Below are 24,819 nucleotides of genomic sequence, written 5' to 3'. Positions count from 1 at the left end.
CCCAGAAAGTTATGCTTTGAATATAGAAACTTATAATCGATTTAGAAATTGCATTTTCTTGTATTTTACAAATTAAAATTGAGTTCCTTGAAAGACTGCTGAGTTTTATCATAGTAACCATTCACAAAGAGGAAGCTAATTTAAAGTGGAAAGGAGGAGGCATTTTTAGTGTGGTTCTCTGACATTTTAGTGTAGTTCTCTGACATTTGCTTGTTTCAAGTGGTCTGGGAACTCTGCATGGTTAGTTCATTTATTCAAAAAAGTTATAGCTTATTAAATTGGCTTGGCACTGACAAATCCACTGCTTATATAGCCTTTTAAATAATGCTAACAAATGAAACACTTTGGAAAAAATAAATGGAATAACATAAAGAAAGGAGTTGATCTTTTTTTCCCTTCAACTTTTATTTTAAATTCTGGGGTACACATGTGGGTATTCAGGTTTGTTACATAGGTAAACATGTGCCATGGTGGTTTGCTGCACAGATCATCCTGTCACCTAGGCATTAAGCCCAGCATCCATGAACTATTCTTCCTAATGTTTTCCCTCACCCCACCCGCCCTCCAGCAGACCCCAGTGTGTGTTGTTCACCCCCATGTGTCCTTGTGTTCTCATCATTTTGCTCCCACTTATAAGTGAGAATATGTGGTGTTTGGTTTCCTGTTCCTGCGTTAGTTTCCTGAGGATAATGGCTTCTAGCTCTATCCATGTCCCTGCAAAGGATGTGAAAGTAGTTGATATTTTATATATGCAAGTTTAGATCTTTGAATATTCATCCATATGCTTACGAGTGTTTCAGACTTTATTAAATTTTTTAAATTTAGTTTTACTTATACAAGTAATTCATGAATAATCAATGCAAGAATTCAAAAATATAGAATGCAAGAATTTAAAAGCTTTTTTTTTTTTTTTTTTGAGACGGAGTCTGGCTTTGTCATCTAGGCTGGAGTGCAGTGGTGCAATCTCGGCTTACTGCAAGCTCTGCCTCCTGGGTTCACTCCATTCTCCTACCTCAGCCTCCCGAGTAGCTGGGACTACAGGCGCCTGCCACCACGCCCAGCTAATTTTTTGTGTTTTTAGTAGAGACAGGGTTTCACCGTGTTAGCCAGGATGGTCTCAATCTCCTGACCTCGTGATCCACCCACCTCTGCCTCCCAAACTGCTGGGATTACAGGCATGAGCCACCTCGCCCGGCCAAGAATTCAAAAGCTTTTAATGACTCCTCACAATCTCACGGCATGAGAATCTCTGCTATTATTTTTAGGTGTGTGTAGCATCCCATTCTTTTACTCTGCATTTACCTACATCTGTACATACATAACTACATGTTCTATTTTTTAAAACTTTTACATAACTTGGTAGATTGCAAAATTGGCCATAACACTTTGTGGCTCATCTCATCATTGAGAGGTGAAATTTATTTTCCCACCCCTTGAATCTGGGCTAGCTTTGTGACTGGCTTTGTCCATTATAATACAGAAGTGATGTGGTGTCTGTTGCAAACCTAGGACTCAAGAGGCCTTGTAGCTTCTCTCACTGTCTTAGAACTCTGAAATGAGCGTGAGATCAAGCCTGGGTTAACCACCCTGAGAATGAGAGATTACATGGAGAAAGGTCTCAGGCACCCTGCCTATTCACCAGGTGGTTACAAATGTGTAAGTGAGTCCACCTGAGAACAGCTGCCCTGTAGAACCTAGCCCAAATTGCTGACCTTCAGAATTTTGAGCTAAATAAATGGTTGTTTAAACAACTTAGTTTTGGAGTGATTTGTTATGAGCAGAAGCTAACTGATACTGGAGCACATGGCATGCAATTTTTTTCTTTTCGGACTCCTCATTTATGGCTGTTCTACATGTGCTAGGAGCCTCTAAGTGCTCCTAGTATTTTCTTGTACCAAGGAAAAGAAGCAATGTGTAAGAATATAACAGAGGGGACCCATATGAGTGCAGCATACACCAGGGCTTCAGGTAGCTTTTAGTCTCCTGCTAGAGAGAGGTGTGCCAATCACTCTGATCTAAAGGAGGGAGTAGTCTGGAAATAGAGACACAAGCCTTCCCTGCTCAGAGATCACAGCAAAGGTGGAAAATGAGCCAGATAGTTCCACGTGGCTGGGAGGCCTCACAATCATGGCAGAAGGCAAATGAGGAGCAAAGTCATATCTTACATGGTGGCAGGCAAGAGACTATGACATGAAATTTTGTAACATTTTTTCTTTACTCATGTTATAAAGAATTTTTCCTGTGAATACATGTAGACCTATCTTATTCTTCTAAAGAGTTACACAGGTCAGGCATGGTGGCTCACACCTGTAATCCCAGCACTTTGGGAGGCTGAGTTGGGCAGATCACAAGGTCAGGAGTTCAAACCGGCCTGGCCAACATGGTGAAACCCCATCTGTACTAAAAATTTAAAAATTAGCTGGGCGTGGTGGCACGTGCCTGTAATCCCAGCTACTCGGGAGGCTGAAACAGGAGAATTGCTGGAACCCAGGAGGCAGACGTTGCAGTGAGCTGAGATCACACTGCTGTACTCCAGCCTAGGCAACAGAGTGACTCCATCTCAAGAAAAAAAAAAAACAAAACACAGTTACATAAATTTCCATATTATGGATCCCTTAGTTTATTTAATATTGGATTCCATTGTATGTATATATCAGTTTTTTTTCCCATTCACCTCTTGATGGACAGTTACATTGTTTCTTCCTTCTTTCCTTTCCTTGTTCCTTTTTTGCCTTCCTTCCTTTCTTTCCCTCTCTTTTTGTATTATCACTAAGTACCCCTATAACATTTGGAAACACTTATCCTATGGTGTTTTGTTCTTTGCTAATATTGATTATGGCATCTTTTTACACAGAATTTTAAAAAATACTTTAAAATATATCAATCTTTTCCTTATTGTCATCTCTGTTTTAAGTTTTGCTCTAGAGCAATTTTCCTATAAAAAATTTTGCTCAATTTTTTTCTAATACAGGATTTTATATAAGTATCTGTGTGTCTGTGTATGTGTACTTCGTTTTCTTTTATGTGATGTTCAGTCAGGTGTGACCTCAAGAGGAGACACAGGAGTGGCACAGGAAAAAACAAAGTGTACTAATTCACAGGTCCTGGAGACAGGAGGACCATGTGGGAAGGGCACCAGGGTGGTCAGGAGCTGGAAGACAGGAGCAAAGAGAAGGTCTAGTCCACCCCCTGTATGGGGTTTTATGCGGAAGGGCAAGGCAGGGCAGGGTGAACAGTTTAGGATTGGCTAATGTGAATAATTGTGGAAGGTTTGGGGCTGTGGGAGTGGTTCCTGGTTGCCTGGCAGCTGATCCTGGGATGTTTAAGGCAGAGGGATTTTGCCTCCTGGGGCTTAGGGGCCAGATAGAGGAGTTATGGCCCTGCACTGCTTAGTTTATCATCACAGGCGTGCTCCAGGCTGAGCCCTTGCTATCTTTAAGCATGGCTAGCCCTGGGAGGAACAGTCTCTCTCTAGCCACGAAGATTTTTTTTTAAGATCTCAAAACAGCATAATGTACACAGAATTTTAAAATATTTATAATAATCTCTCTCTCTCTCTGTGTGTGTGTGTGTGTGTGTGTGTGTGTCTGTGTGTGTGAATTAGGTTTAGTTTATTGATCTTCTGGAATTTATTTTAAGTTACAGTGGTTCCCCCCCCACTTTTTTTTTTCTTTGGAGACAGAGTCTCACTCTGTTGCCCAGGCTGGAGTGCAGTGGCCCAATCCCGGCTCACTTCAACCTCCGCACCTCCGCCTCCCAGGTTCAAGCGATTCTCCTGCATCAGCCTCCTGAGTAGCTGGGATTACAGGCACGCGCCACCATGCCCAGCTAATTTTGTATATTTAGTAGAGACAGGGTTTCACCATGTTAGCCAGGCTGATCTCAAACTCCCGACTTCAGGTGATCCACCCGCCTCAGTCTCCCAAAGTGCTGGGATTACAGATGTGAGCCACCGCGCCCAGCCTGCAGTAGTCCCCTCTTATCTGCGTTTTCACTTTCCACAGTTTCAGTTCCCCTAATCAACTGTGGTCTGAAAACATTATATATGGAAAATTCCAGAAATAAGCAATTAATAGGTTTTTCAATTGTGTGGCCATCTGAGTAGCATGATGAAGTCTCTAGGTCCTGCCCCTGTCTCCTTGAATCCTCCCTCTGTCCAGCATCTCCACGCTGTCTACATGCTCGTTAGTCTCTCTGCAGCAGCCTTGGTTAACAGATTGATGGTTGCAGCATCGCAGGGCTTGTATTCGAGTCACCCTTATTTGACTTCATAATGATCCCAAAGCACAAGATTAATGATGCTGGCCATTGAAATACCCCAAAGAGAAGCCATAAAGTGCTTCCTTTAGGTGAAAAGGTGAAAGCTATTGGCATAGTAAGGAAAGAAAAAAAATCATATGCAGAGGTGGCTAAGATCTACATTAAGAACAATTTTCTAGCTGTGAAATTGTGAAGAAGGAATGAGAAATTCATGCATACTGTCTATAGGGTTTGGTACTATCTTCCGCTTCAGGCATCCACTGGAGTTCTTGGAATATATCCCATTAGGTTAAGGGGAGACTACTGTATAGCGTGGAATAGGGTATTTAATTTTCGCCAAATAGATAGCCAATGATCCTGAACACTATTCAATGAGTAATTCACCACTTTTCACTGATTTGAAATGTGCCTTTATTCTATATTAATCTAATCTGCTTCAACTCTCTATATCCCATTCTGCGGATTGGTTTGCCTGTTACTAGATCAGTAACAAAATGTCAACCACAATACTACAATTGCTACCATTTTATGGTACATTTTGGTATTGGTAAAGTGTCAAGTTTTTTCCCAAAAATTTGTCAAATGTTCTCGAATATTTTCTCTCCCAAACTAATTTCAGAATAAGTCTTAAAATTTCGTGAAAGGTCATTTTGAATTTAATTAGGATTACACTGATTTTATATATGAATTTTGCCAATTGAATGTTTAACAACATTGAATCTTGCTGGTGAGGATAATGATATGGCTTTTCGTTTATTCACACATTCTTTAATGTCCTTCAGTACAGTTTTGTGGTTTTCTTTTAAAATGTGTTGCACATTTATTCTCCAGTTTTGCCCTAGTATTTCATAGGTTTTTAAGCTATTTACATTTTGACACATTTTAAAATTTGTTTTTGCTCTTGTCCTAAGAAAATTAGTACTGAAAATAATTTCCCCTAAATGTGGTCAATTTGGCAAACTTTTATTAATTCTAATCATCCACCAGTTGATTTCATTGAATTTTTAGTAGATAATCTGGATAGATAATCATATAGTTTGAAATCACGGAGTTTCCAATTTTTAATTTTCATTATTTTATTTTATTTTTGTATTGAATTGGCTAAAAATGCTTACATGTTTGTATTGGTCTGCTTGGACTGCCATAGCAAAACCCACAGACTGGGTAGTTTAAACAACAGAGATGTATTTTCTCACAGCTCTGGAGGATGCAAGTCCAAAATCGAGGTGCCAGCAAGGTGGTTGCTGGTGAGGCTCTCTACTTCGCTTGCAGACAATCTCACACAACCTTTTTTTCTGTGCATGCATGCAGAGAGAAAAAGATTTCTGGCATCCCTTCCTCTTCTTATAATGACACCAACACTGTTGGATTAGGGGCCCATCGTAATGTCCTCATTTAGCCTTAATTACCTCCTTAAAAGCCCTGTTTCCAAATACAGTCACATTGGGGTCTAGGGCTTCAACATACGAATTGTGGGGAAAACACAAATTAGTTCATAACCATGTTGTTGAATAGTAACAGCACGGACTTTTAAAATCTTTTTCCATTCCTAAGTTATTTAAAATAATATTTTTATGTTTTTCTCCTGAATATCTGAAAAATAGTGTAGGCAAAATATGCAGAAGAAACATAGAGTTGATATAAATCAGAGCTATCACAGAGGTTTACTTGACGCTTATGCATAAACATCAGTTCACTGGTAGAGCGGATGTTGAAAAAGTACTTGCTGATTGACATTTATTAAAAATACCACAGCGATTTGCTATTATATGTGTGTCATGTATCTAAAATGACCATAAGTAACTGTGTTTAATACCATGTAGATAAGTGGTTTAAGTTGAAAAAGCATTTATTCATGTTTTTTCCTTTCATCCTGTAAAGACTTGCTGTTAGGCAGTGGGTGGATTTTAATGTAAATGGCATAATCTCTGCCTGGTATTTAAAGACCTTGGGTTAGTCTCCTAGAACCAAAGTGGTAAATACTGTAATAAATAGAAATCTCTATTTCTTACTGGCTCAAAGAAGTAGGCAAAATACTATGGCTATAAAGTAGTTTATAATTATCGCTCTGTTATGAATTGAAAATTTTTTGGCAAAGTGCTACATTTTAAGTCAAAATTAAACAGCTCCTTCTGAGCAACTCCCACTCAAAATTATTCTTTAAAAGCTCATTCATTAAAACAATTATATATTATGACTTAGGTAAAGTATTAACATGTTTGAGCCATGTGTAAACATCCAGCAGTTATTAGTAACCACCTAATCTCTAAAAGAGCAAAAATTAAAGTTATGCGGCTGGGAGCGGTGGCTCACGCCTGTAATCCCAGCACTTTGGGAGGCTGAGGTGGGCAGATCACAAGGTCAGGAGTTTGAGACCAGCCTGACCAGCATGGTGAAACCCGGTCTCTACTAAAAATACAAAAACTAGCTGGGCGTGGTGGTGGGCGCCTGTAATCCCCGCTACTCAGGAGGCTGAGGCAGGAGAATCGCTTGAACTTGGGGGGCAGAGGTTGCAGTGAGCCAAGATCACGCCACTGCACTCTAGTCTGAGTGACAGAGTGAGACTCCGTCTCAAAAAAAAAAAAAATTAAAGATATGCATAATAAAAAACAAAAGATATTTGTTTCATGTATACTATGTATGTTGCCCTTTTTGCAAGAAACAGAAGACTTCAGTCTTTCTCCTCCTTCTTTCTATCTGATATCTAATCCAAGGAAGCATGTTTAAAAAATTACTTATCAATTAAAATTCCATATTCTTACAGAAGTGACTGGGCTCAGGTACCTTTGAGTCCAAATTTCTTCTCTGATCCTTGATAGCTGGACGATCTTGGACAAGTTTCTTCATCTTTCCTAGCCTCTGTTTCCTCACTCATAAAATTAGGGTAATAACATGTTCCTAATAGATTTTCTGTGAGAATTACATGAAATAACCTATGTGAAATGCCTAAAACAGATCCCAACATGTAGAAGCTCAGTAGATGAAGTTATTTTTTATTATTAAACATTGTCATGTTTTCCTGAATACTGACAATTTGAAATATTTAACTTGTTCCTTAAAATGAATCTGGAAAGACCTTAAAGAGGCTAATTTCCAGCCATGATCTAAAAAACAAACAGAGCCCCAACTGAACTTTAGATTTTTAAAAATATTATACCCAAGACTCCAAATTTTGTGCTTCTTAAATGCACCAAGATGACACAACATCCTTTGTTAGAGGTGGAAAATAAACAGCTTCATAGGAAACAAGACTTTATCACGCAATAATTTATAGATTTGTGTCCTTTTTTTATTAAAAAGAGAAAAAGCCATTCTTGATTCAGAAATATTTCTCAGATCATTATAGAATAACAATCAGGACTCTCCACCTTTTATTTTAGTTGCTGGGTTCTAAAAGATGGCTCTCTACAATGCCTACTCCAGAAAGATATTATTCTACAAATAAGGGCTCAGCATGACATTTATGAGAAAGCCAGAGTCCTCCTGTGCAAAGCTGATTGGTGATCAGCCAGTGGGCTCTGGGGCGCTGCAAATAAAGGAACTTTCTTCGCTGGGCTGATCAGATGCAGGACAGAGGGTTGCCTCTGCCTGTGGACCTTGGGGAAATGCGCAGCTCCTGTCCTAGCAGCACCTGTCTGTGGCCAGCAAGGAGAAACCAGACTCTCACAATGAAACATCTTCGTCCCCAGTTCCCTCTCATCTTGGCCATCTACTGCTTCTGCATGCTACAGATTCCCTCCACAGGTAAGGGGAGCTTCATCAGACTCCATCTGGTCTGAACTCTGAGGATATCTGAGACAGACTTTGTTCCCCCAGGGCAGTTCTGGAGGGAGTCAAGCTTTATTCTCCCCCGCCAGCCCTCATTGCTACCTTCTTGATTTCTGGCTGCAATTTGTTTTGAACCTTTAGGAGAGGATCGACAGAGCGAGATGCTGCAGCCTTTTACCAAAGGAGACTTTTCCCTGTGGGACTGTCTTTAAGCTGCTCCTGCCCTAGGGATGTCCTGAACATGTGTTGCTAAAACTGAAGGGAGAGGCAGTTCCTGGTGTGAGTTACGGGAAGATCCCACTTGTAGCCATTTCTGCTCCCTGGATTCTGAAGAGAGAAGGACACAGTTGGTAAAACTGAGCTTACAGCCCCAAAGAGTGGGAATTGATGGGCAGTTCCAGACGGGCGCGGGAGGAGCACACACTGGAAAAAGGCATCTTTTCCAAGCCTTTCCGTTGGGTTTTAGAGAGGCAGGGTTCCAGAGTGTACCGGAAGCCGCTAGAGCTGTCCGAGGTGCTGACCGGGCGCGGGCATCGCCTCACCAACTCTGCGAACTAGCTTCTAGGGAACAGGGGTGGAGTGAGGGTCTGTGGTTGGAATCTGTTACCACCATCTTCATAGGATGCAGGGAAGTAGGCGGTGGCAGAACAAACTACGGTTGGAAACACATACCATTTTAGATTTTTCCACTAGAATTTTGACCTAGGGGAGTAGAAAATCTTTGGAAATATATTGACAGAGAAAACATATTTCAAACAGTATGTTTGTTTGTCATGTCCTACAATGTAATCACAAAACTGGGCCTTGCAAAGAACTGTGAAGGTCATCTGGTTTAACCTCTCACAGGGTGCAGGGATCCCTTCTGTAGCTTCCCGATTCTATTTAACTACTTCAATGACCCCAACTCACTGCCAGCTATGACAGCCAGGTTCTGCCTCTTTGCTCCAGTAGAGTCCTGTTTATATTACACTTTTGTAAATCTGTTATTACCTTTTATTTATCTTTCTATATGTTTAGACTCACCTCCCTATTTTTTCCTATTTAACTTTATGTTTCCTGAGGGTAGGTCTTTACGTTTTATTAGCAAAGAACCTCTCCATAAATCCTTATAGGATTGGTTTGCATTACTTTGCATTATTGAATGATTCCAATAATCAAAAACTTCTTTACGCTAAGCTTAAGTGTGATCGCATGAAACTTTCTAACCATCAGCCTTTATTCTGTTATTTGGGGGAAACACAGGATAAGACTAATATCTCTTACTTATTGCAGTTCTCAAAATAGTTGAAAGCAGTTAACATATACTTCCTAATTTTCCTGTTTCCAGAGAAAACTATGCTCAATGCCTTTACCTTGTGTCTTATCATTTCAAGTCAGACTATTACCTTTTAAGGTTTAGGCACTGTTATTTGAATATAACATAACATTACCTTCACTTTATCTTGGCTCAGAGAGAACGCAGGGAACAAAATACCACACAATTTTCTTTTGTCTTGTTTTTAAACATAAACTGCTCTTGAGCCATACATTCCCTGTTCCACAAGTTAAAAATCTAAGTGCCAGGTTTTATATTTATCCATCTAATTTCATCTTGTTAGTTTTGACCTATCCAATTGATTCTTTCAACTGCACTATAGCTATCCCATCAAGTGTTGTATCACAAGCAAATGAGAAGAGGAGTTCATTGAAGTTAGACAAAAGGTTGATATGGTCCAGCTGCATGCCAGCAGCCTTCCCCAGAGCCCATTCCTAGAGAGTGTGTAGCAGCAGAGAGACGGGTATCCATGTGTCTTCAAAGTTCAAAGGTGATTCTGATGTCCATCCTTTGTTGACACAATTTTCTGATATGCCATCCTCATGAATTCTATCAAAATAAAAACTAAGTTGTTACGTTGGAATTTTTTTCCTCCTCTTTGCCGACTTGCTAACAGTTGTACTGAACACTCATGGTAAATTAACAACCATGCTATTTTAAATTAATCTTTGTATAAATCTCAGATTTGCTAGTGGTAAGTAGAAGTGCATTTTCTTTGTAAATCCTTTTAACAACATCAGATCAAATCTTACTTTCCCACTGACCTCTTTTGTATGGTTCTTTGGTGGTTTATTATTCTAATAGAATCTCTGTCTGTTTTTCATGGTAAAGACTTTGAAGTAAATGCTATGACCTCTTTTCTCTAATTAATAATTTTATGATTTCTCACAATAGGATTTCCTCAATCTTTAGCTGATCCTCCAGATGGCTTGGATATTGTGCAGCTTGAGGTACCCAATTATTCAGTAATGTGAGATTTTTATTTAGTCTGGACCTTGAATATATCATGTGTATAATGTTCACTTAAAACTATTTTGAGATTAGATTTTTGGCTGCAGCAGAAAATCACTGTTGCCATTTTTCATGGCCTCGTTTAAGGCATCCTGAGGGTTGTATTGAAATTCACTGCCACTGTGTGAGAAGATAATGTGAGGTTCAGAAATAGGACAATTTTAGAATTTTATATCTGTTGTAATAAAATTCTGCTGACTGAAGAATTTAAGCTTATCTTTGATTCATTGTTTAAATTTTAAATGCATAATAGATGTACATACTTTCAGGGTACATGTGATATTCTGATACTTTCATATAGTGTGTTACAACCAAGTTGGGGGAAATGGAATATTGATGGATATTAAACATTTACCTTAAATATTTACATTTTCTTTATGCTGGGAGCATTTGAATTATTCTCTATTAGCTATTTTGAGATATCCAATAGATTATGGTTTACTATAGTCACCCTACTGAATTATCAAACACCAGGCCTTGTTTCTTCTATCTAATTGTATTTGATTACCCATTAATCAATCTCTCTTCATCCCCCTCATCCTTTTGATTTGTTTTCTTCATTTTATTTTTTAGCAACTGGCATATTGTCTGAGTCGGTGGGCACCTCTTTCTCACCAATCTAAGGTAAAAAAATGTGTATATATATATATATGCAACAAACACACTCTTGCTACCTACAGGAGAATGCTGTATGTATGTGTAACTGTGCATGCATATGTATGTTTGAGAATATAATTTTAGAAAAAATCAAGCAAATACCTTAAATATAAATTACTATAAAATATGGTGAGTTCATGTATATTCTTACAATTATTATAATCATGTATAGTTAAGCTAATTATATGTTATGCTATATTGCATATATTATAAATTGATATACCATGCTATAGCAGTTCTCCAAAACAATAGTTATCATTTAAAAGACTTTACAGTAACTAGTTGGACGTGGTGGCTCATACCTGTAATCCCAGCACTTTGGGAGGCCAAGGTGGGCAGATCACTTGAGGCTAGGAGTTTGAGTCCAGCCTGGCCAACAAGGTGAAACCCTGTCTCTACTAAAAATACAAAAATTAGCTGGGCGAGGTGGCACATGCCTGTAATCCCAGCTACTCAGGAGAATCTCTTGAACCGGGGAGGCGGAGGTTGCAGTGAGCCGAGATCATGCCACCACACTCTGGCCTGGGTGACAGAGCAAGACTCTGTCTCACCAAAATGAAAACAAAAAACTTTACAGTAACTGTAGTAACCACACAAATATTTCAATGAATATAAAGTAAGTTGATTTACTTGAAAGTACAAAAGGGTGGTAGGATAGCCCACGATGCCTAGGATAGCCTCTACATTTTCACCTTGAGCCACGTCTCTTTATCCCTCACCTCCCCCAACCCACAGCACACTATGCTCCAGCCACAGTGAATCTACCAGTGAATCTATCAGTATTCCCCAAATACACCAGGCCCTTGATGTCCTTGCACAGTCTTTTCCTTAGTTAGAAATGACTTTGCCTCCTTCACAGGCTGCAGTTAACAGTCCAGACTCTAAAACAAAAATACCTGGTTTCGAAGTCCAGCTCTGTTTAAACTTGGTAGTTTCTTAGTTGCTCTGTGCCTCAGTTTTGTCATCTGCAGTATAGGGGTAATTGTCATAGTACCCCAGAATGCTGTTGTAAGGATTAAATGCTTCATATTTGTGAAGTGCTTTCAACAGCATCCAGAACATGGCAAACAACAGCACTTAAGTGCTAGTTGTTGCCGTTGCCTCTTGATGCAACTAATTCTCATTCTTCAAGACTCAAACATCAGTTTCTCAAATTTCATGAATATATCTTGTCCATTTCTTCTTATTTTCAGTTTACTATGCATATATTTGAAAGCAATGGTTAGCTCTCATTTTCAGGAATAATCTTTACAGCCTTGGTCCTGGAGCAAAAATTCAGGCTGAAAACTCAGAGTTCTTTATCCTTTTGTTACTTCCTCCACATGTTGCACAAAAGGGCTTTCCCTATCCCTCAGGTGAAGACTGTGGGGCTGTCCTCTGCACCAGCAGAGGCAGTGGAAGTGTGGCTGTCCCATGCGCAACCTGCAGTATTAAATTGGGTTATGAGGATCCCCAAGAGCAAGGGCCCACTAGGAATGAATTTCCTTCTGCCTTCTCCATTTTTCCAAGCCTATCCCACTCATTGTTTCCAACTGCAGAAGAGCAAGGGGTCGCTCAGTGAATAAAACTGCCAATATTTAAAGGTATTAATAGAAAAACTGGCTCTTCCTGGCTTGTTGCTTCCCTGAAATGTGACTTTTGGCATGACACTTCGTCTTGTGGGGCTTTGGTTTCCTCAACTGCCCAAAGTCTGGGTGTGTTGCTGGAGCTCTAAGTTCACTCCTGTTCTAGTTTCCAGAATAGGCCAAGTCTGTGACTCTAGGGGACCTTTAACTCAAGGCAATTCAGAAAGCAGTCACATTCTGCAAATGATGACATCCACAAAACTCTTCATGTTTCATGTTTCTGGTCACCACATGGGATTAGAAGATGTTTCAATTGGGAAAACTGCAATAAGTTCTTGAGAACAGAGCTCTACCATTCACTCATTCAAAAGATATATTTATTGAGAGCATGCCACAGGCCGGGTGCTAGGGATGCGGTAGTAAAACAAACTGAGCACCTGCTCTCATGGCATTTGTATTCTAGTTGGGAAAATGAATAATAAACAACATAGATCAGTAAACTTTGAAATAATTTTTTCTCTAAAAAGAAAGAAGTAGGCCGGGCGTGGTGGCTCACGCCTGTAATCCCAGAACTTTGGGAGGCTGAGGCGGGCAGATCACTTGAGGTCAGGAGTTCAAGACCAGCCTGGGCAACATGGTAAAAGCCCGTCTTTACTAAAAATACAAAAGTTAGCCAGGTGTGGTGGCATGTGCCTATAATACCAGCTACTCAGGAGGCTGAGGCAGGAGAATCGCTTGAACCTGTGAGGTGGAGGCTGCAGTGAGCCAATATTATACCACTGCACTCCAGCCTGGGTGACGGAGCGAGACCATGTCTCCAAAAAAAAAAAAAAAGAAAAGAAAAGAAAAAAAGTAAAGTAAGGGGCATATGAAACGTTGAGCAGGGTAATTAGCACCAGGAAAAGCATCTTCACATTCCTCATCAATTTTTGACCTGAAAAGTAAGCATAACAGTATACAGCCAATGAATGTGGTACAAAAAACAATTGTTTGCCCAATAAGCATCCATAAACACACACATACACACACACACTGTTGTGAACAGATGCTGACAAGAAGACCAGGAGCTGTAAAAATAGCAAGTGCTTTCTGCTGGTTAAAAATGGTGATTATAAGGAAATAAAATAGAGTTAATTTCCACAGAGCCTCCACTACTGGTAATGTTGGTGGATTATAGTGTGTGTCTGTGTGTGTGTGCCCATGTTTGTGCATCCACACACATGTACATGGTAGAGAGAGAGAGAGAGGATGCATAGGTATTGCTCTCTTCCACTGAAGAAATTCTCCACAAAGTTTACAGAAAGATGTAATTGTATTCACAGCAATAGAATTAGAAGTATTATTAACAACTTTAATTTTTGTCTTGATTGAGGTTTCAGCTGATTCAAAAATCTTTAAGCATGAGTGAGATGTGAATGATCAGTACTAGCCAGATCAGAAGATTTAAATGATTATTCACAGTAATCATCTCTAGTGACTTTCTAAAACACGGACATGAACACTTACGCTATGGTTTTGTAAGAAGCCTTCTTCCCAGCATCTCCTTGAGTCAGATAAGTGCACATGCAGCCATCATCTACACAAGTGAGCGCTGAGATGTGTTCACTGGCAAGGATTTAGAAATGGAAAACTGGACTTTCTGCAAGGAGAGCAAAAATTCATGTAGAAAGCTTTTGGAGAAAAAGAAGCTTGGTCAATATGAACTATCAAAACTGAATACTAGGATACACTCTGCAGCAAATTAAAAACTGTAATAGTTAGTTTATTCCACCTGTAGTCAGATAGTTATTTGCTTCTATGCATCAGAGAGTAGGTCTCTCCTCCCCATCCCCTGCAAACTGAAAAGTTGAAATGAGATTATATTTTCACATGATGATGTATCACTGGCAATTTTCTTTATTGTAAGATCCTGCATCAACTATAGTCTCATTAAATTTGTGTAATAATTTCTTTTTAGATTGCCAATTTATCATAATATTCAGGTAAATCCAGTAAGGTCCATGGTGTACCTTATACAGAAAACGTTATCCGTTACCTGCCCCTGTAAAACTTCACCTAACTTACCCTCACAATTCTCTTTCCAGGATAATCAAGACATATACAAAAGGGTGAGTACCGCCCAGCCCAGTACAAGTGCATGCAGCTTCCATGTTTAGAGCAAGTGACACTCGATACTAATATCACTTTCTTTTCTTACTTAGTTTTTGTTTCACTACTCCAGAACTCAGGAGGCAACACATCCAGTTAAAACTGGGGTCAGTATTTTATCATAATCATCTGTCTGTAAAAGTGGCTCTCCTCTGCCTGTCATCCATCCCTTCTTAATATGTGCAGACAAGTAGAAAAGCTGGGGCTTCCGGACATCCTCTGGGTAGTAGCTTCCCAGGGGCTTTTCCTTGGGGCTACAGGGATTCTCTTTGTCCCTCTGGGGTGGGGGTGGTAGCTGGCCAACTGATCTGAGAAGTTAAAGAATAAATTATAGAAAAGGAAAAATAAGTAGGAAATAACTTTATTACGCACTTAAACAGAGGTGCAGGAAGAGCCTGGTAAACACTGTGTTCTCTTTATATTGTTTTTTATTACCGTCTGTTTTTAAATTTGTGCTTTGTGATGTGTATGGTACCATCCCCCAGTGGTGATCCATAGATGAACATCTTCCATGGCTGTCGCCATGTGTATGTGCAATGCGAATAGTAACCATCACCTCTAACTTTCTTCCTACAGATTTGAGTTACCCTTGAGAGCAGCTTGTGTAGGTGAATTTCTATGGGGTATGATTTGAGGAATATTGGAGAGGCCATAGAATATATATATATATATATATATTTGAGACAGAGTCTTGCTCTGTCGCCCAGGCTGGAGTGCAGTCGTGCAATCTCAGCTTACTGCAACCTCCGCCTCCGGGGTTCACGCGATTCTCTTGTCTCAGCCTCCCAAGTAGCTGGGATTGCAGGCATGTGCCACCATGCCTGGCTAATGTTTGTATTTTTAGTAGACATGGGGTTTCACCATGTTGGCCAGGCTGGTCTCAAACTCCTGACCTCAGGCGATCCGCCTGCCTTGGCCTCCCAAAGTGCTGGGATTACAGGCATGAGCCACCATGCCCAGCCAGAATATAACTTTTAATTCAGGTACCCAGTCATAGCAAGTAAAACTCTACCACTAGAAAGTCTCTTATTTATATATTCAAGGCTCTCTGAGTCTTAAGAGGATCCTTAAAAAAGCAAATCACCAGGAAAAAAATGTTTCCCCTAAGAATCAATCAGTATTACAGATGTAGGAATGGGGCTCAGGTAAGGAGGGAGATTTTTTTTTTTTTGAGACAGAGTTTCACTCTTGTTGCCCAGGCTGGAGTGCAATGGTGTGATCTTGGCTCACTGCAACCTCCACCTCCTGGCTTCAAGCCATGATCTCTTGCCTTAGCCTCCCAAGTAGCTGGGACTACAAGCACACGCCACCACGCCTGGCAAATTTTGTATTTTTAGTAAAGACAGGGTTTCACCATGTTGGCCAGGCTGGTCTCAAACTCCTCACCTCAAGTGATCCACCCACCTTGGCCTCTCAAAGTGCTTGGCCTCGCACTGCACCCGGCCAAGAAGGCGGACATTATCAAGACCAACAAGGGTACCATGAAAGGAAAAAGAACAATGAAAAGCAAAAAAACTCTCTGTAACACGAATCAAGTTTTACTCTAAACCAAAGCACACAGGCAGGATTCATGAGGACTAGATGAGGACAGGTGTGTACACCTGGGTATGCATGGCAGTCACAGACAAGATTAGTAAACCAGAAGTGCCTGGGGAGGGTTAAGGGGGCTGCCCTCCACCCTTTCCCTTGGATGAGGAGCTCACCCCTGGGGAGGGAGAAAGAATGCATGTGGAGCTGCTTCTAGGAGAAGGCGCTCCGCTCCAGGAGCACAGAGTGCTGAGGGTTAATGCAGAGAAAAGTCCGATTTACCCTAAGGGAATGTTTTTAAGGGCTGTGTTAGAATTGAAACCTGTTCTCAAGGCAAGCGGCTCTTTATTGAAAACATAAAATTTCAGGCTTCGACTCGAAAATGGATTTTACTCTGAAAATTAAACCCATTTGTAAGGGAAGTGAGTAGAAAGGAATGTGCATAGCCCTGGGCTCTCAAAATACCCCTCTGTGGATGTCCCCCTGTCTGACCCTCTCTGCGCCTCTCTGTTGCAGTTTCCTCCAGTGCATCCTCTAATGCACCTGGCTGCCAAGCTTGCCAACAGACGGATGAAGAGAATTCTGCAGCGAGTACGTGCTTTTATTCTTCCACCATAGTTTATGCCCCTCACAGTTCATTGAATCGTGGTAAAAGCATGCTGTCACCTTGGGGCTCGCTGTCATTCTCTCCTCAAATCTCAGTCTCCACCTTAGCAGGGAGTGTTGAGCAGAACTGATGGTCCTTTGACCTCCCTGGGCCTCAGTTTCCTCCACTGAAACCCCATGAGGTGGTTTGAAGGGCCCGGAGAGAGACCCCATGACCCAGCCTGCTTCCGTCCCTCTCCTCTTCTGCTCCTTTCATCCCTAAGTTGAGCCTTGGTTTTGTACCTTTTTTTCACTTCGCCTGTCTCTTTCTCCTGACACGAAACTTGCCCTGGTGGTATCTTCTGCTTCCCATTACCCTACCTGCCCATTGTCCATTTCTCAGGGCTTTCTCCTTTTGTTTTTATTTTTTAATTTAGAAATTACCAGCTGAACCTTTTTAATGGTAATCAAAGTTTTGTTTCATGGTAGCAAAAATAAATAAACAAATAGCAGAGAGAAAATTTATTTTGAACACCCTACCCAGGTAGCATGACCAGCTATCCCAGTTTGTCCAGGACTTTCCTAGTTTTAGCTCTGAAAATCCCAGGGCCCCAAGTGCCTGAAAAACTGGTTGGCCGTCCTGGGCACCAGCAGCAGTTTGTCCGACCCCCTGCTAACCGCAAGCCTCCAAGTCCAGTCTGATTCCATTCTTACACCAGATTCACAGGCAATGAACAAGCTGAAGAAGCCAAAATAGCTAATCCTTTAAAAGTTTCCTAAGCTTTGCAATGTGCCCATTTCAAAGCTGGCGCTGTTGGGAGGAGCAAGCAAACTTAACGTACTTGGACACAGATGGTAACTCAGCCAAGACAACAAGCTTGCCTTCTTGAGCAGGAGCTTGCTAGAGAAGATCACGGCGGTAATCCCACCATTTGCCGTGCTCACCACCTCCTCTTTTGCACCAGACTTCTGACTACCTTAGAAGGAAGCCAGGGAGGGCAGGATCACCGCAAGACAACTGCAAGGTCATGATGTGGTTCCTGTTGAATTAACCTGTGCCTCATATCCTTGCAGGGTTCAGGGACTGCTGCAGTGGACTTCACCAAGAAGGTACACAAGAGCCTTGGAGACTGCGACCCCCAAAGAAAGCCCTACCTGAGAAGGGTGGGGAAGTCCTTGGAGCCAGCCACCTGCAGCCCCTCCAGACCACTTCTGGGCAGAGCTGGTCTCCAAAGGACCCTGAGAATCCTTTGTGGCTGAGCAATTAAGTTCAGGTTTCCCTGGGGCAGAGAGGAACCGTAGGGCGATGCCTCTGGCTGTTCAGATTTCACCTCCAGCCCCAGAGATGAGTCACCTGGAGCCAGCTGCTCCTGAGGCCTTGCTTTCTCTCGCTCAGGGGCCCACATGCCATTGTACAGACTCCAACAGAGGTACTGCCAGAGCACAAACCCCAAACACTGGTGGTTCTCAAATGTGGCCATGCATCAGAGTCACCTGGCTAAAATTCAGATTGCTTGGCCCCACCCCCAAAGATTCGGTGGGTCTGGATTGGGGCAAAGAGTTTGTATTTCTTACAAGTTCCCAGAAGCTGTTGGTGCCAGTGGTCTGCGACCACCCATTTTGAAAACTGTTTCTACAGACATTTTTGAAGAACTTGAAATGCAACATGGTTGCATAATGGCTTATGTTTTTATGTTACAGGATCACACTGCGACCTGGGGACGACCGTTTTTCCTTTTCAGGGTATAGCATGTTTTCTCATCTTTGCTTTCTAACTTCGATTCACTGTAGCCATCCCAATCATGGAGTGACTGCAAACAGCAGAGCCAGGATCCCTTGGTAAACTGGTGGATAATTGTGGGGACTCTCTCATCCTTCACTGGGAATCACTCCAAGTCAAAATCTCCTCCTACAAGCTTGCAAAGGCAAGGGTCCAGCAGGAGAGAGGCTGAGAGCACCAGAGTAGGCATAAGGGAGTTCTGCTGACAGACAGACACAAGGTAGACCAGAATCTGAGCCCATGTTTTATAGCATTAGGGACTAGGATTCGTGGCCTCAAAAACACATGGCAGGAGGAGCTTAGGCAGCATCCTCTACTCCTTCCTGGGTGACAGAGATTCTTGCAAAGGTCACAGAGTCAGAAGAGTTATCTTTTAGATTTTGATCAGCCATTCACTAGCTGTGCTCCACCCTTGAGATTCTCAGTATTTGCATAGAAAAATGAGCAAATCAGACTAGATCCATGCCCCCAGAAACTGCATTCTGTGAATCACTGGCACTAAAAGGTATTCTGCAAAAGTCAGCTAAGATTGGCAAACACTGCACCCGACATTCGCGAAGACTCACAATACACACTGGCCCGTCACAGGCTGTTAAGAAGTCCTGCAGAACACAACCTGTGTCTCTTGGCTTAATCATTTGTTTCCCAAACATATGGACCATGGAGCTGCTTCCCACCACTCTCTCACTCCCATGGGTCTGCATGACCTACTCGTTTCCTGGAAAGTGCTTTGAGAAACAGTCCATCTCCTTGACGTCTCCAGACTGGGCAGTCCTGTGCTGGATGGTTTGTGGAACCTCCCACCACATAAGCAAAGGCTAAAGGGTGGGGATGATGGGTGACAGTGTTGGGGTCCTAGGAGCAGCAAGGTTCCTGGAGCACTGTCCCAGAGGACCTACAGACTAGCACTAGCACAGGGCGAGGGCTTCCCAGGTGAGTCCCCATGGAGAGGAGTGAAGTCCCAGTTAGAAGAATGAGGCCTTAGGGTTCAACAGAGAGAAGAGCTGAATCAAGATACAGGCTGCAGAAAGTTGTGTCTCAGTATCCGTAAGTTGCTCCTTTTTTTTTTCAGCCCAGGAATGGAAGAAACATTGAAGATGAGGCCCAGTAGGTAGTCCAAGGTCAGCTTTATCACCGTTTTTCTCTTTCAAGCAAATTTTATGTGTCTGACTGGAGAGAGTAAGAGGCAGCCACGGGGAGGACCATTGTTCAAGAAATGAGGACCCTGCATAACCCCCAAGAACTCTGCCCCTTCCCTTTTCCTGCACACAGGACCACAGAGACCCCCACACCAGCCTAGCAGATGTAGGCTGTCTGGGAAATATTGCAGCCTTCACTTCCATGCCGAGCTCTTCGGAGGCATGTGGTCTCCAGCTGTCACTGTGATGGGGATGCAGGCTCATTGCAGCCCAGCTGGGCCCTCCGTGACTTCTCACCTGGCCCCGTTGATAAGGAAACATCACCCTGTCATGCTTGGGTGGTGCACCAAGGAGTTCTGGAAGTTACCAGGCTCCCTACAGTGAGAGCATTTCTAAGTACAGCCAAGCAAGTCTGTTTCCCCCTTCCAGTGGTGCTCTGAGATCCAGAGTTTTAATTTGGAGTGATTCCTTGGCCTTCAGGCTCTGGAAGAGGAAGTGAATGCTCAAGGGCAGCTCCGGGCCTCCTCTGTTTCTCATGAGGATGTGGTCCCAAGGACATGAGGCCACTGTCCTATGGATGCTGCCAGCAGGGGTCAGTGGTCAGGGTCCCAGCAGTCCAAGGTGTCTTGAGAAAGCTGTCCCACTGCTGGGAAATGGCACTACCCAGCAAACACAAGGCAAAGATGTTCCCTGAGGCCATAGTGCTTACACCAACCTAATGGCCTAATTAGATAGAGCAAAAACAAATCTTGTAAGTACTGATTGTGGGGAAAGCAACCTGGGCACTTATGACACATCAAACTGAGGTCTAATTGTAAAATATGTTACATAATAACCTGCCCATGGGCTTTGTCTTGATTCCGAGAATGATTTGACCTGAGCGGTGCATTTTTCTTTTCTTTTTTTAGGATTCAATGGTGAAAGAAAGCTGGATCTGATTAGGCCATCCAGGGATTATGTTGAACAAATATCAAATTTCTTTCCATGAACAATATTTAAAGATATTTCTCTTGCTCTATATTCACTAGATATTTAGCTTTATAAAAATAAAGTAGCATTGTGTGATACTGTGAAATATATATTTGGTCTTTGTCCATATTTCTTGACATACAAGTTCTAAAATTCTTGAAAATTTCAAAATGTTCAGTGTTTCTTTGTATGCTGATGATTGGCAGAGACTGGCAGCCCCTAGGTGGCTTTGGGATGGGGCTGGTCACCAGGAAGACCAAGGCAGGACTAGAGGATTTGGACTTTCAGCCCAACCCCAATCTCCAGGGAGAAGAGGCACTGAAAGTTGAGTTGGTCAACAATGGCCAATGTTTTAATCAGTCATGCCTATTGTGAAATTAAACAATTCAAACTTAAGGCTACTAGAACTTTAAATGATTTGAGCCTTGAGAGAAATGCGACTGTGTGGCCTCAGTTGTGTAACATGCAGCTGCCACTTCGGCTTCTCCAATTATGGATGAACTCCCTTCCTTATTTTTTGTTCTGTAAAATGACTAAAAAAGACTGAATGGCACCAGAGATAAGACCCCTCCGCTCTTAATTACTGACCTTTGTTAGAGATTAACTTCTTCCTTTATTGTCTTGCACACAACTCAGACCAGATGACGCAGAAGACCCCATGACTATTACATCCTCAATGTGGGATGTTAAATACCCATCCCAAAAAAGAACACAGCCTATAACCAGTCCAGTTGTTGTAACTATGCACTAACCTTGTATGGACAACGTTAAAATCCTATTTAACTTCCTGCAACTTTGCCAATATCAACAACCCTTAGACCTCTCCACTTCGGAATGCTGATTCCATTAGCTTGGAGTTGGCATTTCCAGGTGGCTATTCTCAAGCTTTGAGCTCAAATAGAATAAACTCTGTATTTAATCATATTTTCTGAATCTCATTATTTAAGGAGGACACTATGTAACCCTAAGCTTCCATAAAAACCCAAAAGGACAGGGTTTTAGATAGCTTTTAGATGGCTGGACACATGGAGGTTGCTGGATGGTGGTATTTTTTCATCTGTATCCTTTGTAATACCTTTTATAATAAACTAGTAAATGTGTTTCCCTGAGTTCTATGAGCCACTCTAGCAAATTAGTCAAACTTCAGGAGGTGGTCATGGGAGCCCCAATTCATAGTCTGTTGGCCAGAAGCATAGGTAAAATAACCTGGGGCTTGTGACTGGTGTTGGAAGTGGGGCACAGTCTTGGGGACTGAGCCCTGAACCTGTGGGATCTGATGCCATCTCCAGGTAGATGGTATCAGAATTGAACTGGAGGGCACCAGGTGATATCTGCTGCAGAACTGATGCTTGCTTGGGGGAAAACCCCACAGGCATTAGGTATGAGAGCAGAGGAAACACTGTTTTTTCCACTCACACTGACACATTATTTTCCTATCCTATTGGAAAGTCTTGGGGGGTGGGAGGATTGGGTATATGTTTTTTTAATAATAGGACATATTTTTAAAATTCACCATCTTTGGCATTGGCTTAGCATGGCCTAACTATCTTGTTATTATTGAGGATTGAAGGATGGGATTGGGATAGGCTGGATGGCTCCAGATCCTGACTCCTCTACTTTTAGCTGGGTGACCTTGGACAGGTCACTTCCCATTCCTGTGCCTCGGTTTCCTCTATGGTAAAATGGTGTTGGTATGGTAATAATAGTAACTTATTCACATAGACTTTGTGAGGCCTAAGAAGATGGTCTATATGAGAGCATCTTGTCATGGTGGGACACAGTGAACAATCAATAACCATTGGCTCTGATTACACTCAGATGGCTTGCATCACACAACGTGTACCAAAGGGACTCTAGGGCTGTTTCTTTATTGCTGACAGCATTAAGTTAAAGCACAGCAACCCCAGATTCTCTTAAGAAGCCACAAGGCTCATGTAATTGCCTGATGGGTTCTTCTTGCCCACTACACAGACAAAATAATTCACTGAAACAGGGGCATGGCAGTAGAGAAAGAGTTTAAGGCAGAGCAAGCCAAGTGGAAGGATCAGAGTTATTACTCAAATCAGCCTCCTCAAAGACTCAGAGTCTAAAGATTTTATGGATAAAATCTTTGGCGGGCAGGGGGCTAGGGAGTGGGTATTGCTGGTTGGTTGAGGATGAAGTCATACGGGTGTGGAAAAGGGTCCTCATGCTCTGAGTCAGCCTCTGGGTGGGGGACACAAGACCAGCTGAGTCATGAGTCATGGGTCTGGATGGGATCAGTCAATTGCCAGAATGCAAAAGTCTGAAAAGCATTTCAATCTGAGGTTCTACAGTAGTGTCGTTATCTGTAGGAGCAATTGGGGAAGTCACAAATCTTGAGACCTCTGGCCACATGACTCCTGAGCAATAAGAAATTACAGAAATGACATTGACATTTTAGCAGAATTCATGCCCCTCATATAATCCTAATCTCATGGCAAGAAGGAGGTTAGTTTTAAGGAGAAACTATTATCCTTGCTTCAAAGTTAAACTATGGGCCTGGCGCGGTGGCTCATGCCTGTAATCCCAGCACTCTGGGAGGCCGAAGCAGGAGGATCACCTGACATCAAGAGTTTGAGACCCGCCTGGCCAACATGGCAAAACCCTGCCTCCACTAAAAAATACAAAAATTAGCTGGGCGTGGTGGCACACACCTGTAATCCCAGCTACTTGGGAGGCTGAGGCATGAGAATTGCTTGAACCCAGGAGGTGGAGGTTGCAGTGAGCTGAGATTGTGCCATTGCACTCCAGCCTGGGCAACAGAACAAGACTCCATCTCAAAATAAGAATAACAACAACAACAAGTTAAACTATAAACTAAATTCCTCCCATGGTTAGATTGGCCTATGCGTAGCAAGAAGTGCGGACAGCCAGCCTGTGGGGTTAGAAGCAAGATGGAGTCATCCATGCTAGATTTGTCTTACTGTCATAATCTTTGCAAAGGTGGTTTCACTCAGCCTTTTTTCTCAGCCTCCTCCTCTGTAAATATCTGTGTTTGCATTTGACTAGAAGGAGTCTAGAAGACCTCCCAAGATTATCCTATGGAGGAGATGAGGCAGAAGATGTGTGTTCAACGCAAGGAGGGACCCTAATGACATGACCTAAATCACACTGGCTATTCCTTCTTTTAACTTCTCAAGTGCTTCATCAAACTTAAAAGTCCTCCTTTTAAAATGTCAGTAGAATTTGTTTTTGTATTTTATCATTTGTAAGCCTCTGTATTAAGTCTGAAGCCTATTTCTTGAAGAGGATGTTTTAAGACCCCTCAGTAGATCTTGCCACACAGAGATGAGATGAGCAAACCTAGTTCTACCTGGTATTTTTCTGAGTGCACGGGTGCAGGGCAGGGACCAAGCCACTGACCCAGTGCTCGGCATTTGTAGGGAGCAGGTCAGGTTTGATGAGCAGAGTACAGTGTTGGTGTGAGAAGCTGCTAACACCAGTCTTCAGAAACAATCTCAAGATTTGGAAATTGACCAAAGATGGTAGTTTCTACCCCAAACAAAGCCTCAGAATCCTCTTTGCTAAACCAGTAATAATAAATCCCACCTCAATGGAGGGTCCATACCCTTGGCACAAGGCCAGGGGGATGATGGTTAAAGAGGGTGGGGCAGGCCTAGAAGACCCCTGTTTCTCAGGAACACTATGTGAGCTAAAAACTCTTCCTTGGCCAAGCCTGTCTGTGATGCTGGGGAGCTGGAGACAGAATCTGCCTTCCCAGACATCACCTCACTCTTTTTTCCCACAGCAGTGTCCAGCAACGCTCTACCACTGCCAATGAATCCAAAGATGAAATGAGACTCTAACTGACAGTTTCTACACTGTGAGAACTGGGCCTCCCCACCTATGGAGCTGGGCTGCTTTTGGCCTGGTTTCCCATGAAAAGGAGCCTTATAAGGTTACTCTACCCTAGTGTCCTTTCTAATAAGTTTGAATCCAAGGCCCGGATTCAGTCACTGGATGGAGGATGCTCACCTACTTAGTGTTGGCACTCACTTTAACAGGAGAGGCCACACCTCAGCCCATTGCACAGGGTCACTGTGTGGCCTTCAGCAATAACAGGGGTCCATGTCT

At 42.3% G+C, this 24,819-nt stretch overlaps 1 protein-coding gene across 1 annotated transcript; it reads left to right on the top strand.

The window, feature by feature from the left end:
* The first annotated feature begins 7,921 nt into the window (after positions 1 to 7,921).
* Positions 7,922 to 20,692, top strand: NMS (neuromedin S). Its single transcript, XM_032178577.2, has 10 exons — positions 7,922 to 8,004; positions 10,238 to 10,293; positions 10,928 to 10,978; positions 14,661 to 14,684; positions 14,778 to 14,831; positions 16,768 to 16,842; positions 17,911 to 17,946; positions 18,538 to 18,579; positions 19,689 to 19,723; positions 20,664 to 20,692. The coding sequence occupies exons 1-10, from the start codon at positions 7,929 to 7,931 to the stop codon at positions 20,674 to 20,676; spliced, it is 462 nt and encodes a 153-aa protein (XP_032034468.1). The 5' UTR covers positions 7,922 to 7,928; the 3' UTR covers positions 20,677 to 20,692.
* The last annotated feature ends 4,127 nt before the right edge of the window (positions 20,693 to 24,819 follow it).

The sequence above is a fragment of the Hylobates moloch genome, unplaced genomic scaffold, assembly GCF_009828535.3.
Source record: "Hylobates moloch isolate HMO894 unplaced genomic scaffold, HMol_V3 SCAFFOLD_15, whole genome shotgun sequence".
In the NCBI taxonomy this organism is placed as follows: Eukaryota; Metazoa; Chordata; class Mammalia; order Primates; family Hylobatidae; genus Hylobates; species Hylobates moloch.
The sequence above is the reverse complement of the archived record's forward strand: the minus strand, read 5'-3'. Positions and strand labels throughout refer to the sequence as shown.